This window comes from Myotis myotis, unplaced genomic scaffold (genome assembly GCF_014108235.1).
Source record: "Myotis myotis isolate mMyoMyo1 unplaced genomic scaffold, mMyoMyo1.p scaffold_m19_p_6, whole genome shotgun sequence".
In the NCBI taxonomy this organism is placed as follows: Eukaryota; Metazoa; Chordata; class Mammalia; order Chiroptera; family Vespertilionidae; genus Myotis; species Myotis myotis.
This window is the reverse complement of record NW_023416368.1, coordinates 38,676,829-38,690,477: the sequence shown is the minus strand read 5'-3', so window position 1 is coordinate 38,690,477 and position 13,649 is coordinate 38,676,829. Positions and strand designations below refer to the sequence as shown.

The 13,649-nt window shown below is 45.5% G+C and overlaps 1 protein-coding gene across 14 annotated transcripts in view; it reads left to right on the top strand.

Moving 5' to 3' along the window:
- The first annotated feature begins 298 nt into the window (after positions 1-298).
- FAM193B (family with sequence similarity 193 member B) overlaps positions 299-13,649 on the top strand; it is a 36,020-nt gene continuing 22,669 nt past the window's right edge. For 4 of the 14 annotated variants that reach the window (XM_036312031.1, XM_036312022.1, XM_036312025.1 and 1 more), the window contains exon 1: positions 300-635. In XM_036312031.1, coding sequence (XP_036167924.1) covers positions 435-635 — 201 coding nt within the window. In that variant the 5' untranslated portion in view covers positions 300-434. The other 10 variants (XR_004968073.1, XM_036312026.1, XM_036312021.1 and 7 more) reach the window with 6 other exon arrangements.

The following is a 13,649-nucleotide window of genomic DNA, read 5'->3' as shown; positions in this document are numbered from 1 at the left end:
TCAGGTGATGGGTGTGAAAGTGCCATTGCAATGCAGATATCCATCCATCCATCCATCCATCCATCCATCCATCCATCCATCCATCCATCCATCCATCCTTCCTTCCATCCATTTACGGGATGACGCGATAAGGGCCGGGCAGTGCGCTGGCCACTGCGGGCACCCGCTCCTCGCGCACGTCGCGAGACCGGGAGGGCGTCTCCCCACCACGTTCTTTCTCCCACGGAACTCCGGGTGCTGACCTTATTCAAAATGGCGCCGGCAGCCTCGGGGGCTAGTGCGGCGGCGCGGACTCCTCGTGCCCTCTGACCTGCTGGCAGCGGCCGAGGGGAGCCGGGCGCCGCCATATTGGCTGTTGTCCTGAGAGGGGAGCGGCGGCGGCGGCGGCGGCGGCGGCGGCGCAAGTGGAGCGAGGGAGAGGCGCGGGCAGCAGCATGACTCGGAGGCGGAGCAGGCTGAGCGGAGGCGCGGGTCGGCGCGAGCGGGCTCGGGCCGCAGGGCCGCAGAAGCCTCAGGTGCCCGAGCCCCCGCCGCCGCCGAGCTTGGAAGCCGGAGCGGGTGCAGGGCCCCCCGAAGCGCCGGCGGAGCCCGTCCGCGATGGAACCAGGGAGGAGGACGAGCCCAAGTTGGCGCAGGTAGGAGCGAGCGAAGCGGGTGCGGCTGCTCCGACTCTTGCAGCCGGAACGGGTTTGGGGATGGACCATCGTACCCCGAGGGCCGAGGCTGGACCCTTCTCTCCAAAGCCGAGGAACGGCCCGACGTGCTCCGAGACCACGCTGCATGCCCCCCCCCCCTCCCCGCCGCCTCCTCCCGGCCGGAACAGAAGCCAACCGCCCTGGCGGGACCCCCATCCGGACACCAGGCTCCGGCTCGGAGGCCACGGCTCAGCCCTCTGCCCTCGCTGTCCCCAGGCCCACCTGAGCCCCCACCCACCCACCCACGGGCCATCTCGGGGCGCTGGGGCCTGGGAGGCTGCACGCAGCCTCTTCCCTTTCCCCCCGAGAGCGGCTCCACCCCTTCCCCTCACTGCCTGCAGCCACTGTCCCTCGGCAGCTGTGCCCCCGGCGTCGGTCTCGGGGCCTCCCTCCTCGCCTGCCCGACGGGGCGGTGGGAGCAGAGCGCCAGGCTGCCCGCGGGACTCTGGTGAGGCTCCTGCACGGAGGTGGGAACCCAGCAGGGCCTACCTGTTCTCCTCCATACCCCTGACCCACGAGACGCCGGCCCTGCCCCTCAGGTCCCTGGGTTTGGCGAATTCTGCCGAGAGCGAGCAGGCAGAGGACTCGCCAAAGCTTCCAGCTGGCCTCCTGGAAGAAGGTCACTTTCTTTTGGGCAAAGGGTTTAATGGGAGGTAACCCTGCCAGTGTTCGCCAAGCGGCCCGGGTGGCAGGAGCCACGGGTGCTCCGGGCGGGTTGTGGCACCTGGGGCCGGGTGGCTCGCCCTAAGCTTGCTTTGACAAAGGAGTTTTGAGTTGGTCTTTTGGCTGAGCTTGCCAGGGAAGGCAGGCTCCTGCAGGAGTCTTGGAGGGTCCGTGCGGCGCCGGATGAGGCTGAGGCGTGGCTGAAGATGCGTTTGGCTCTGCAGACACTGCATCGAGCAGCAGGGGACTCTGGGAGGCTGGTGCAGCCAGAAGGCATGGCTCTTGACAGCCTTCTAGTAGAGTCTCTGGAATTGTGCATGTGAGTGGGGATGCCATTTGGGATACCATTCCCAGAAAGCCCCCACCTCCTTGGCTGTGTGAGGTACCCCCTCTGTGCCCACAGCCCCAGTGCTCTCCTCTGGTTTCACTCCCCATTCTGTGATGAAACATGTTGTTGATGTGTCTATTCCTACACTGGACTGTAAACTCCACAGGGGCACAGTCTGTGTCACCTACCTGGTCCTCCACACCTAGCCAGGGCCTTTCTGACATGGAGTAGAAAGAACTAGGGAATGAGAGAAGGAATCTGTTGAGAACCTGTGCTTATTATAACCCAATTTTGATGCTGGTCTCCTTTGTATCTCAGATCATAATAAAATTTTTAATTAATTAAAATGTCACTACTTACTGAGTGTCAGAAGCCCCACCTTCACCCCCATCCCCTACCCTGGGCTGCGACTGCTTCCAGAGGAATGAGACTGCCCAGGTTGGAACCCACCCTCCATTGGTCTGACTTCTGACCCTGAAGCTGCCTCCCCTCCTAACTTTTTCTTTTCCCTCTCTGGGAGTGCTGTTATCCAGAAGGGGAGAGTGGGGGAAGGGAGAGCCAGGGAGCTATTCTATTGTCTTCTCCCCTCATTCAAACCATACAATAATACTTTAGGGTGCCCTGCCATTTAGCCAGTCTAAAGTATTCATGGCCAGAAAGTTTGGATGATGGCTTAATCATTTAGTTTTTATTTAGGATGCATCTTTCCTAAGAGCTATAACCTTCACTAACATGGTACATTCCCAACATGTTCTTACCTACTCCACTGCTTAACCTTCCATTTCATTCATGCCAGGCATTTACATGCCTTACTTCTAATCTTCCCACCACCCCTGTATCTCCTCAGCATTTAGCACAAATGTGATGAGTTAACTTGGTATAATTATTGGTCTACTTTTGCTACATAAACTCTGAGTGTGCAGGAACCATCTCAATCACCATTATACTCCATCCTTGGTGATTAACAAATGTTAATGAATGAACTGAAGGATATAAATACTATTATCCCATTTTTCAGATGAAGAAACAGAAACTCAAAACAACTAAACATTTGCCCAAATCTCCCACTATAGGTCTCAGTGCACCCCCCGTCCCCAAAGGGTGTCCTGTGGGGGATTTAACACAGCTTTTTTTTTTCTCTGTAGCCACAAAGAGACGAAACAGATTGACAAACTCTCTTCTGATTGTGCCCAAATTTTTTGCTGGGGAGGGGGGGTTCTGTATGCCAGAAGCAGTTTTTTTGTGCCCCGGGAAAAGCACCTGCTGAAAGGATCAGTCATTGCTCTGCCCACAGGCGAGGATCTCTGCTCCCATTGCCATTTATAACCCTGTCTTATGTACACAGAGTGGGTAAGTAAAGTGGAATTCAGTGTTCTATGCTGAGCTGAAGCCTGAGGTGGCAAATCGGGCCATTTCCAGTCCACAGTCAGGTTCTAATGCCCCAAGTCACACATCGTTTTGTTTCTGGTTTTGTTTTGATTTGAACTCAAACTGGATTTATGCCATCTCTTAAAACTCTAGAAGTCTGCTGCTGTAGCAACTGCTGCTGCTGAGCCCACATTTCCACAAAGGCAGTAATCTGCAATCTCTGAATGGTCTGCCCTCTTTAGCATGTAAAGGGCACCTGATTTGTGCCAGGCCCTGGGCTATCTGGGGATGCAGAATCAAATCAGACACAGTGCCTGGCCACAAGGGGCTCAGGGTCTAGAGAACATGTGTATAGTAATTGCAATAAGCTTTGCTTCCTGAGTTAAGGTTCATAGGCCACTCTGGTTTCATCAAATCCCCTCCACTCATTTACATAACATGTACATATTTAAATACAGTATCTTGAGCTTAATTGGGATCCCAAAGTCTACTTCCAATTGTTTCAGGCCACTAAACTACATTGATTTGTTCACTAAGAACCCAAATCCATCTGGTAAAAGATTTATTTTGTATATTGTAAAAAAAAAAAAAATAATTTAAAGAACCGAAATCCTCCCTTACTTCACAAGAAGACAGTTACTGCCTTATTAGCAAAGGGGAAAAAACTTGAAGTAGGCATAAGAAATAGTGTTCAGTGTTATAGACTTGGGGTGAACTCCAAGCTCAGGCTCTTGGTTTTGTGACCCTGGGCATGTTCCTCTCCTCTCTAAGCCTCATCAGCAACTGTGCAAGAGAATGTGAAGCAACCCACATAGCACCTAGTACATCAAGGCTCACACAAGCTCAGGAGTCAGAGGTAGTGTGCGACAGGAGCTGTGCCACATGCCCATCCAAAGTCAATGTTCTCACTGCCAGCTCTGCTGGCTGTCTTTAGGTTTCTCTTGGACCATTCAGTTTGTAATCCAGATGTGCACGCTCAGTAGACCCCCAGGAGACTTGCTAGACTGTAAATCAGCAGTTGGTGGGGGTTGAACTCATGCTGCCCTTCCCATCTCTGCTCTCCCTATAGCATCCCCTGAGACTGTGCCCAACCTAGTTTAAAAGGACTCTGGAGATATGGTTCCCCCACTGCTCAGAGTTTAAAACTTGGTCCCTCAAGGGACTGGAGCAGATAATCAGTCAGTGTCTTTATTAAAACCATCTCATTATGTTTAATCTACTCAGCAAGCATTATGACCTCTGTGCTAGGGTCTTTATTCAGGACATACATACCCAGGGACCTCCTCCTTAAAATCACCGCCTGGACATTTTCATTGCATGTAGGGGGAAATAATGCTGAGGGGGGATTCCTGCTGCCTCTGGTTCTTCTTTGTAAGCCTATAGAAATTCACTATGTAAAAATGCCAAAAGGCCTTTGAAGATAAAGGCTTACTCGCCAAGATTTTTAAAATTTTAATTTCTTTAAAACATCCCAGAGCTATAAGCTCAATATCTGATTATTAGATGGACTATAAAGATCCTAACCTTTACTTACTGAACCTAGAATTTGTGAGGATGGGGTGATGTTTTAATTCATTTCTGGGGTATTTATTGTGCATCGTCCTTATTTGCTCAAAAAATGGCTGTTAAACTAAATTATAATAAAAGAAGTAAGTTCCTACCACTTTGTTCTTACCTGCTCCTACTGCTGGACCAGGCTGGCAGTCATTCATTTAGGTTCATTGCACACACCATGCTCAGTCTTCCTCTTCTTTGACCTGGGTGTGCATTTATTCTGCAAACACAAATAGACACCTGATCTGTGCCAAGCACTGGGCAAACTGGGGGTGCAGAGTGAATCAGACATGGTCCCTGTCCATAGGGGCTCATGGTCTAGAGAACACATCCTATATAATAAAAGGCTAACATGCATATCGACCGAATGGCAAAACGACTGGTCACTATGACACACTGACCACCAGGGGGCAGATGCTCAATGCAGGAGCTGCCCCCTGGTGGCGGGAGCCTCTCCTGCGGGGGTGGGGGGGTGGGGGGGGCGGTTAGTGCTAGGGATGTCTGACTGACACCGTGAGTTGGACATCCCCTGAGGGCTCCCGGACTGTGAGAGGGCTCAGGCCAGGCTGAGGGATTGCCCGCCCCCCCCCCCCAACCAGTGCATGAATTTTGTGCACTGTGCCTATAGTGTATAGTAATTGCAGTAAGGCTAGAAGAACTTTGCTTCCTCTGCATTAAGGTTCAAATGCTAGTTCAGTCTCTTGGTTTGTTTTTTCATGTATAAAATGACAGTGATGCCAGGCTCACGTTAGGGTTTAGCCAGTACTGCATGTCAAGCACTGAGCACGGGTGGTAGCTATGATTATTATGGATGCTTGATGCTGAGGATGCACAGACGTGGTAGGCTTTTCAGAGTGCCTTCAAGGTTGAGGAGAAGTTTCTCCTGAGGACAAAATGGGAGAAACTGTCTAAACAAAGGAAGCATAATAGAGACCCAGAGGCAAGAAGCACCCAACTCATGGGAGAGTGACAAGAGGCCTAGAATATCTTTAAAGAATGGGGCATCCTAGAGTGGAGCAGGAATAGAAACAGCCTTAGTTTTAAAGAAACAAAAAACAAACTTTCCCTGCTTCTTCAGTTGTTTCCTTATTACTGATATTCTGCAACTGCTAATCTTCCTTTATGTATCAGAACATTTACCCATGCCTATCTTTTTGTTTTTGTTAATCCTCACGTGAGAATATTTTTCCATTGATTTTTAGGGAGAGTGGAAGAGAGAGGGAAAGACAGAAACATTGATGTGAGAGAAACACATCAATTGGTTGCCTCCTCCACAAGCCCTGACCAGGGCCCAGGTCGAGGAGGAGCCTGCAACCAAGGTAGGTGCCCTTGACTGGAATCGAACCTGGGACCCTTTGGTCTGCAGATTGACACTCCATCCACTGAGCCAGACCGGCTACAGTGACCCATGCCTACTTTGCACTGCCACCTCTACTGAATGATTGGGATGTATTGAACTATGGGACACAGGCCTTGCCCATGGAAAGCTCATAGTGTTGTGGAGAGGTAGATTTCAACAACTGGGATACCTGTGATAAGCTCTATTCAAGATATATGTAAAACAAGTGTTAGGGCATTCCAGAGCAAAGCAGTTTATTCTGCCTATGGACTTAGGCAGATATAACACCCAAACTGATCCTAAAAAGGAAGAGGTAGAGGGAAGTGTGAGTGAGCGCTTTGTGGATAATGGTTCTTTGTGACAAGGTGTGCAGAGCAGACAAGGACTGTACTTATGTCCCAGGAAAGGCCTTGTGTTTGCACCCTTTGGTTCTTTGCCCTGCTGCAGTCCTATAGGCCATCTCCTTTTTAGTCCCTACTCAAGAATCTTAGATCTCCAACTCTCCTTGTTGTTTGCCTCCATTCTGAAATGAATATAGGGAAACTAAGGTAGAAAGAAGGGACCTGAAACAATGAAGGTTATTAGAAAGTTGTAGCTAAAGAACATATTCTGAGGGGTTCAAAGAGGCCTTGAAGGTCACCTGTCTAGTCCTTTGTCCTGTGCTTCAAGTAATAACTTTGGATTGGACAAGTCTCACTTAGTAAGTTTCCCTGTCATTTCTTCCAGGACAGAAGAGGAAAGAAACTAACGGGTATTGAGCACCTACTGTGTGCCAGGCCCAGGCCAGGTACTTTACATAATTTATTTCCTTCTGTCCTCACAAATCTGTGAAGTATGGTTTTATTCTATTATCATAAATGAGGAAATTGAAGCTCATCTAAGATCATACTGAAAATGGCAGAACGGGGATTTGAACTCACAACAGTCTTGCCTCCAAAATTCATACTCTTCCACCCATGAGATATCTGTGCTGGGGTTACAGAGTAGTAGGTAATACAGTTCCAGGTCAGTGAACAACAGCTTTTCTGTGGCTGATTGCACCCAGGAGGTAGGTTCGATGGATGAGCTAGCCTTGCGGGGGGAGGGGGGAGGCCATGGAGGTCAGAGATACTACCCTCTCCTTGACTCAGCTTGTATAACAAGAGTAGATTCTCCACAAACTGACTTTATGGTATGAAACAACCATTCTGCCTCCTGGGAGGACCTGAGTCAACAGCCTGGGTGGGAGTTTGAGTGAAAGCTCCAGGGTGCTGAGGTACTGTGATATCAGCTCCCTGAGAATTAACTGCAGCTCTGATTGCCAGCATTAGAATGGTCTGGAGGAAAAAAAAAGAATGGTCTGAGATTCTTTGCAGTGAAGCCCTCATCAGTGGCCTGGAGTGAAGCAGTCATGCCTTTAACATAGCATGTCTCGTTCAGCTGTGTCTTAGATTCTATTTGTGTAGTCAGCTGAGACATGAGCCAGATGGGCTTTAAGCATTTGTTCATTTATTTCACCTTTTTTAAAAAAATTAATTTTAGAAAGAGAGGAAGGGGCGGGGGAGAGAAACATCAATTTGTTGTTCCACTTATTTATGCATTCATTGGTTAATTCTTGTATGTGCCTTGACTGGGGATCAAACCTGCAACCTTGGCTTATCAGGATAATGCTCTAACCATTTGAGCTACCTGGTCAGGGCTGTTCATTTGTTCAGTAAAGGCCTGCTTTGTGCCAGGTCCAAGCCAACCCTAGGTTCCTGGGCACACTTAAGTGACCAACGTACACTCCCTACCCCCAAAGAGCTCCCATTCTACCAGGAGTTTGGGGACAGAGAGAGAATATGTCTATAGTACAAAATAATAGGTACAATACTAACATAATTAGCTCTACTTATCTGGTCCTTCAAATCTTTATTGACCTTTAACCAGGATCTTAGAGAATGAGTAGGAATTTGCCAAGGAGTAGTGCTGACGGGCTGAGTATGAATAGAGCCTAAGGTTCTCAGGTAGAAATGGAGCATGGAGAGGTTAGCTGGGGCCAAGTCATGAATGCCAGGGGCCAGAGAGTGCCTTGGTAGTAAGCTCAACCAGAAAGGAGCCTGGAGATTAAAGAAAGACCAAGATAGGAAAGGGGAGCTAAAGGAAGATCATTAAACTGGATAGGTATTCAAAAAGGAAATAATAAGCTTACATTAAGTAAAGAAGCCCACTATCCTGGTTGTTTGTTTATTTTTCATTTGTGTATTTTAATTGTGTATTATTTTAATTTATGTTCTTGCCTGATTCTTCAAACGAATGAGGCATCCAGGTAGGTTGGGAACATTGACAACACAGTGCATGAGCCTGCCTGGTTTAAGCATGTGTTCTTAAGGCAGGAGCTCTATATAGTTTTATGTTTTCCAGCACCTAGTACAATGGTTGGCACCAGGTAGGGGCTCTTAAAATGTTTGTTGAATGAGGAAATAAATGAGTGCACAGAAGAGTAAGTGGTGATGACTGAGCTGATGAGTCTTTCTAGACTGGGAATTCATTATTTTCTCTGCTTCTGGAAGGGAATTTTTGCTGCTGCTGTTGTCCTCTGCCTGCGTTGGTTACAGGAGAGCTATTGAAGTCGGGTGCCGTCAGAGTAGAGTGCTCTAACGGGCCGTTTCAGAATAGAATTTGGAAGCTGCTGTAGAGCCTCTATTTAGATACAGCATTGTGTCTTGGGGAACCCTCTACAAATGTACAGGTACTCGTGGACATACTGTATAAGGAATCCGTGAGAGGAATAGAAGCAGGTTTAGTGCTAGAAATTTGATCCAGCTTCAGAGCAGTCCTTGACAGCTGTCTGGTGACCCAGGTTATTCCCCTTTAATCCCTAAATTATGGACAAAAAGGCTGGGGTGGAAATTTATTCATGCCTCCAAAGAGCTATCCAGGTAATGCTGTGAACTATATCATTGTTTATCACTATTGCTTTTTGTGCATTTTGGCAGTTCTCAAAGTGTTTGGTGTTGGGGCCATTTTACATTCCTAAAGATTATTGAGGACCTGAAGAGCTTTTGTTGGTTATATTTATTGATATCTACCAATTTAAGTATTAAAGCTGAGAAAGTAAAAATATTTAGTTACTAATTCATTTGAGAATAGCAATATTATACCTGTTACAGTAACATAATTTTTAATGAAAAAATAATTATTTTTAAAAAATGAGTGAGAAGAATGGTCTTGTTATCATTTTTGCAAAACTTTAAATGTCTGGCTTAATATAAAAAAGCTGGATTCTTATATATGCTTCTGTATTCAGACTTTTGTAATATATTGTTTTGGTTGAAATACATTAAAAAATTCAGTCTCATATAGATACCTATATGAGGAGTTGGAAATGGGAGGAGTATTTTAATAGCCTTTCCAAATGATAGTTGATGTTCTTCTTTGCAGTATGGAATCTGTGACCATATCAGTGAAGTGTAAATATTCATTTACATTAAAGTTATTGGATTTTTGACCAATGTTTGACTTTTTTTGCTTTTGTTTTTGTTTTTTAGAGAGAGAGGGGGCGGGGGGTTGGTTGCCTCTCTTGCACGCCCGGACAGGGATCGAACTCGCAATCTTTTGGTGTTCGGGATGATGCTCCAACCAACTGAGCCACACTGGCCAGGGCAATGTGTGATTCTTTAACATCATGCTTTGATCCTTTGGAAAATAGGTCTACTGAGCTATGCAGATTTTCCAAATGTTTTCCCATTTCATTTTATAGATAAGATTTGTTAACATCAATTCCAGTTACATCAGTAAAGCCTTTAAGTATTGGGGAATTGTCAAGCTCATGATGGTGGATACAGGTTTTCCAAAATTCTAAGTTTTGCTTGAAAGGTTGAATTTTATCATTGGTCATAAATAAATTGTTTTTCTTGAAGTAACAGGCTCATTTTTATTTTTTTTTAAGAAAATGTCTGACAGAACCTAAGTTCAAATAATCAGTTTGTCAGCCATTCTTTTTTTTAATTTTTATTTTTTTATTTTATTGATTTTTTTACAGAGAGGAAGGGAGAGAGAGATAGAGAGTTAGAAACATCGATGAGAGAGAAACATCGATCAGCTGCCTCCTGCACATCTCCTACTGGGGATGTGCCCGCAACCAAGGTACATGCCCTTGACCGGAATCGAACCTGGGACCTTTCAGTCCACAGGCCGATGCTGTGTCCACTGAGCCAAACCGGTTTCGGCTGTCAGCCATTCTTTTAAGTGGAAATGGTGTTCTATGAAAAGAGTGGCTTTTCCTTTCTTTGATTTTTATCTCTTTTATTCAGGAAAAACTAGACTGCCTAGCATAATGTTTCTTAGATGAAAAGTCTCGGGGCCTGGTCAGATGAGGGAACAGAGATATTGGTTTTAATGGCTGCACATAAGAACCCCCTGGGCTGGGAGTAGCTATAGTCTAGGGCTCACCTGGTTCCTTGACTGCTCTGGGGATATGCGTGCTATAACATGGGTCCCGTGTGAGTAACCCCACACTCTCCAGAAATTCTGGTTTTGCTCAGAGAGTGAGATAGAATTATCTTGGAGCTTGTTTGAGCAAATCCCAACTCAAGAGGACCCCTAGAACCACTTTCTAACCGCCCCCCCCCCCCCCCCCCCCGCCTAAGTCTAGACCTGTGTCTGCCAAGGTCTAGTTGTTGCCCAGGGCTGCTGGGTTTAAGAATCAATTCCATCAGCCTTTGTGATGAAGAAAAATGGTTGAATGCTTCATTCATTTCATAAATATTTATTGGTCATATTCTTTGAGGGGGAATACTGTGCCAAGTGCAAAAACACATCTTGAGAACAGTTAGTTGGAAGCCTGGGTTGACTTCAAGGTATAAGGGGTCACAAGTTCCCGGAATTTGGAAAATGGCAGGAGATTGCAGTCAAAGGGAATTCTGAACCAAGAGCTTTTCTCTGCCAAAGCAAAAATGTGAAGGAACAGTGGTAGTACTGACTGAATATAACATCTCCACAGCTTGGGGTTCTCACCACCCTCTGGCAATTAGAGATGAAAATGTCAGATAGAAAAGTCCCCAGGCTCCACCAGGCATTGTACCCAAGTGCAGGCACCAAGGCTGAGGGTTAAGACAGTTTTAGGGGTTGCCTAGAAAGAAGGACTCAAGTGTACCAAACTCAGGTCAGTGGATAAGCTAGTTTCTGGTGTAGACTTATTAAGAACACAGTAGCCCAGGGGCCTAGATAATAGATTGAGTGTCTACTGTGTGGATCCCTTGAGGTAAGCTTTGCATCTCTAATGTCACTTAATCCTCTGGGCAACTTTATGCAATGTAGGTGGTATCATCCTTACTTCAGTTAAAGTTAATTAGCTTCCCAGGCTCTGTGTTTTTCTCTTTAACTGTCCTATAAATTCACTTCCATTGGTGGCTAATCTCATTTATTGTGTGTACCAATTTGGCTGTAGGGAAAATCACTTTATTTCCATGAACAGAGGCATCTCATTATAATCTCCAAGGAATGCAATCTTATATTCTTTCACACTTGAGATTAGATTACAATGGTTCTCAACCTTCCTAATGCCGAGACCCTTTAATACAGTTCCTCATGTTATGGTGACCCTCAACCATAAAATTATTTTCGTTGCTACTTCATAACTGTAATTTTGCTACTGTTATGAATCGTAATGTGAATATCTGATATGCAGGATGTATTTTTAGGGGTCGCGACCCACAGGTTGAGAACCGCTGGATTAGAACCATTTGGGTGAAGGTCCAGGGTAGGGAGATGGCCTTTCTTTGTGGGAAGCAATAATTTCAAGCAGTGTCTCACCAAGCTGCCTGCCAGCAATATTGCCTTGGGAACATTTAACAGGTCTGATTTAGCCACTATGTGCCCAGCTAAGCCTAGGCCCTGTGTTGCATTGTGAGGGAACCAGACAAGAATCAGACCTGGTGCTTGCCTTCTAGGGAAGGAAGAGGTAGGTAAATAAAATAAGTGGAAGGCATAGATGCTATAACCAAGGCACAGTGTGTTGTGGGATATGTGAAGGGAGGTAAATTATAAGAGGAACTCTCTAGGAAAGCTTGGATAAGGTTGGATTTAAGCTGGGCATTTAAGCCCTGCCCAACTCCTTATTGGTAAACATGGGAAGGAATGGTGTTTAGGCAAAGGCATGAGGTAGGAGAATACAGAGTATTTGGGGAATTTAAGAAATGACTTCATGGAGTTGAGGGCAGAGATTAAGATGTCTAACAAGTCACCTTAGAGTCATGGCATGTAAGAAATACTTGCATTCTTGTAAAATACAGTCACCTGTATTTCTATATTTTCCACCCTAGTCCTGGTTTTAAGTACTGTTTTCTCTTGCTCCCATCTGGTTCATAATTAGTACCATATGTTGAGCAACATATTATGGGCCTGGCACCAGACTAGGTGCTTTCTCACATTTAATGCTCACTGCTGACTATACAAGTTCAGACTTAACCCCATTTTACAGATGAGGAGACAGAGATTAAGTATAACTTGCCCAGCATCATACAACTGGTAAGTGATAGAGGCCCAGGATGTTAAAGCCAGTATTGTTTCCGCTACACCCTAGCACTTGCCACACCTATTCTGGCATTAAATGCAGTCTATTGGTAACACATTTAACTTACAAGAATTCTGTATTTGCTTTTAAAAGAAAAAAGAAAAGAGCAGCCAGTGTGGTTCAGTGGTTGAGCATCAATCCATGAACCAAGGGATCACTGGTTCAGTTCCCGGTCAGGACACTTGCCTGGATTGTGGGCTCAATCCCCAGTAGGGGGACTGCAGGAGGCAGCCAATACATGATGTTTCTCTTCAATGTTTCTGTCTATCTCTCTCTCCCTTCCTCTCTCTCTAAAATAATATATATATATATATATATTAAAAAAAGAAAACAGAAAAAACCCCCACTTAATCTTATATTGTTATAATGTATATTGTACATTTGAATTCTCGGTCATATCTAAAACACATATGCTATACTTCACAGGCCATATAGAGAATTTCAAGAATAAATTTACTCATAAAAGATTTTCATCTAATATAGTAACTTTAGAATCTAACACCTAACTGAAAAGAAGCTCTGTTGTACTAAAATTACATGTTCAGGTGTTTGCCTTAAGACTGTGGTCACCATCATTATAGGGAAGGAATGTGGGTGTTGGCCTCACCTTGTTCCTCTGCAGTTATTATGGCTTACTGTAGACATGGAAAGTTTCCTGGGTACACTTTGAAAAAAGGTCTTTTTTGCCTTAATTTCTCTGACCATCATTCTCCTCTATCCACCTTCCACCCTTTCCATGAGATACCACCAGTGGATTCTAGGAGGCAGTACCCTGTTGTAATTGCTACTGAGCAGCTGCCTTGCTCATTAAAATGTTCCCTTGGCAGAGACCGTGTAGGCCATTGATGGCGAACCTATGACACACGTGTCAGAGGTGACACGTGAACTCATTTTTTTGGTTGATTTTTCTTTGTTAAATGGTATTTAAATATATAAAATAAATATCAAAAATATAAATCTTTGTTTTACTATGGTTGCAAATATCAAAAAATTTCTATATGTGACACGGCACCAGAGTTAAGTTACGGTTTTTCAAAATGCTGACACTCCAAGCTCAAAAGGTTCGCCATCACTGGTGTAGGCTCTTAATATCTCATATGAGTTGCACATGTAAGATTTCTGTGTCTCTGGTACTCTTTTCAAAGGTCCTTGTACTTCCCTAAATGT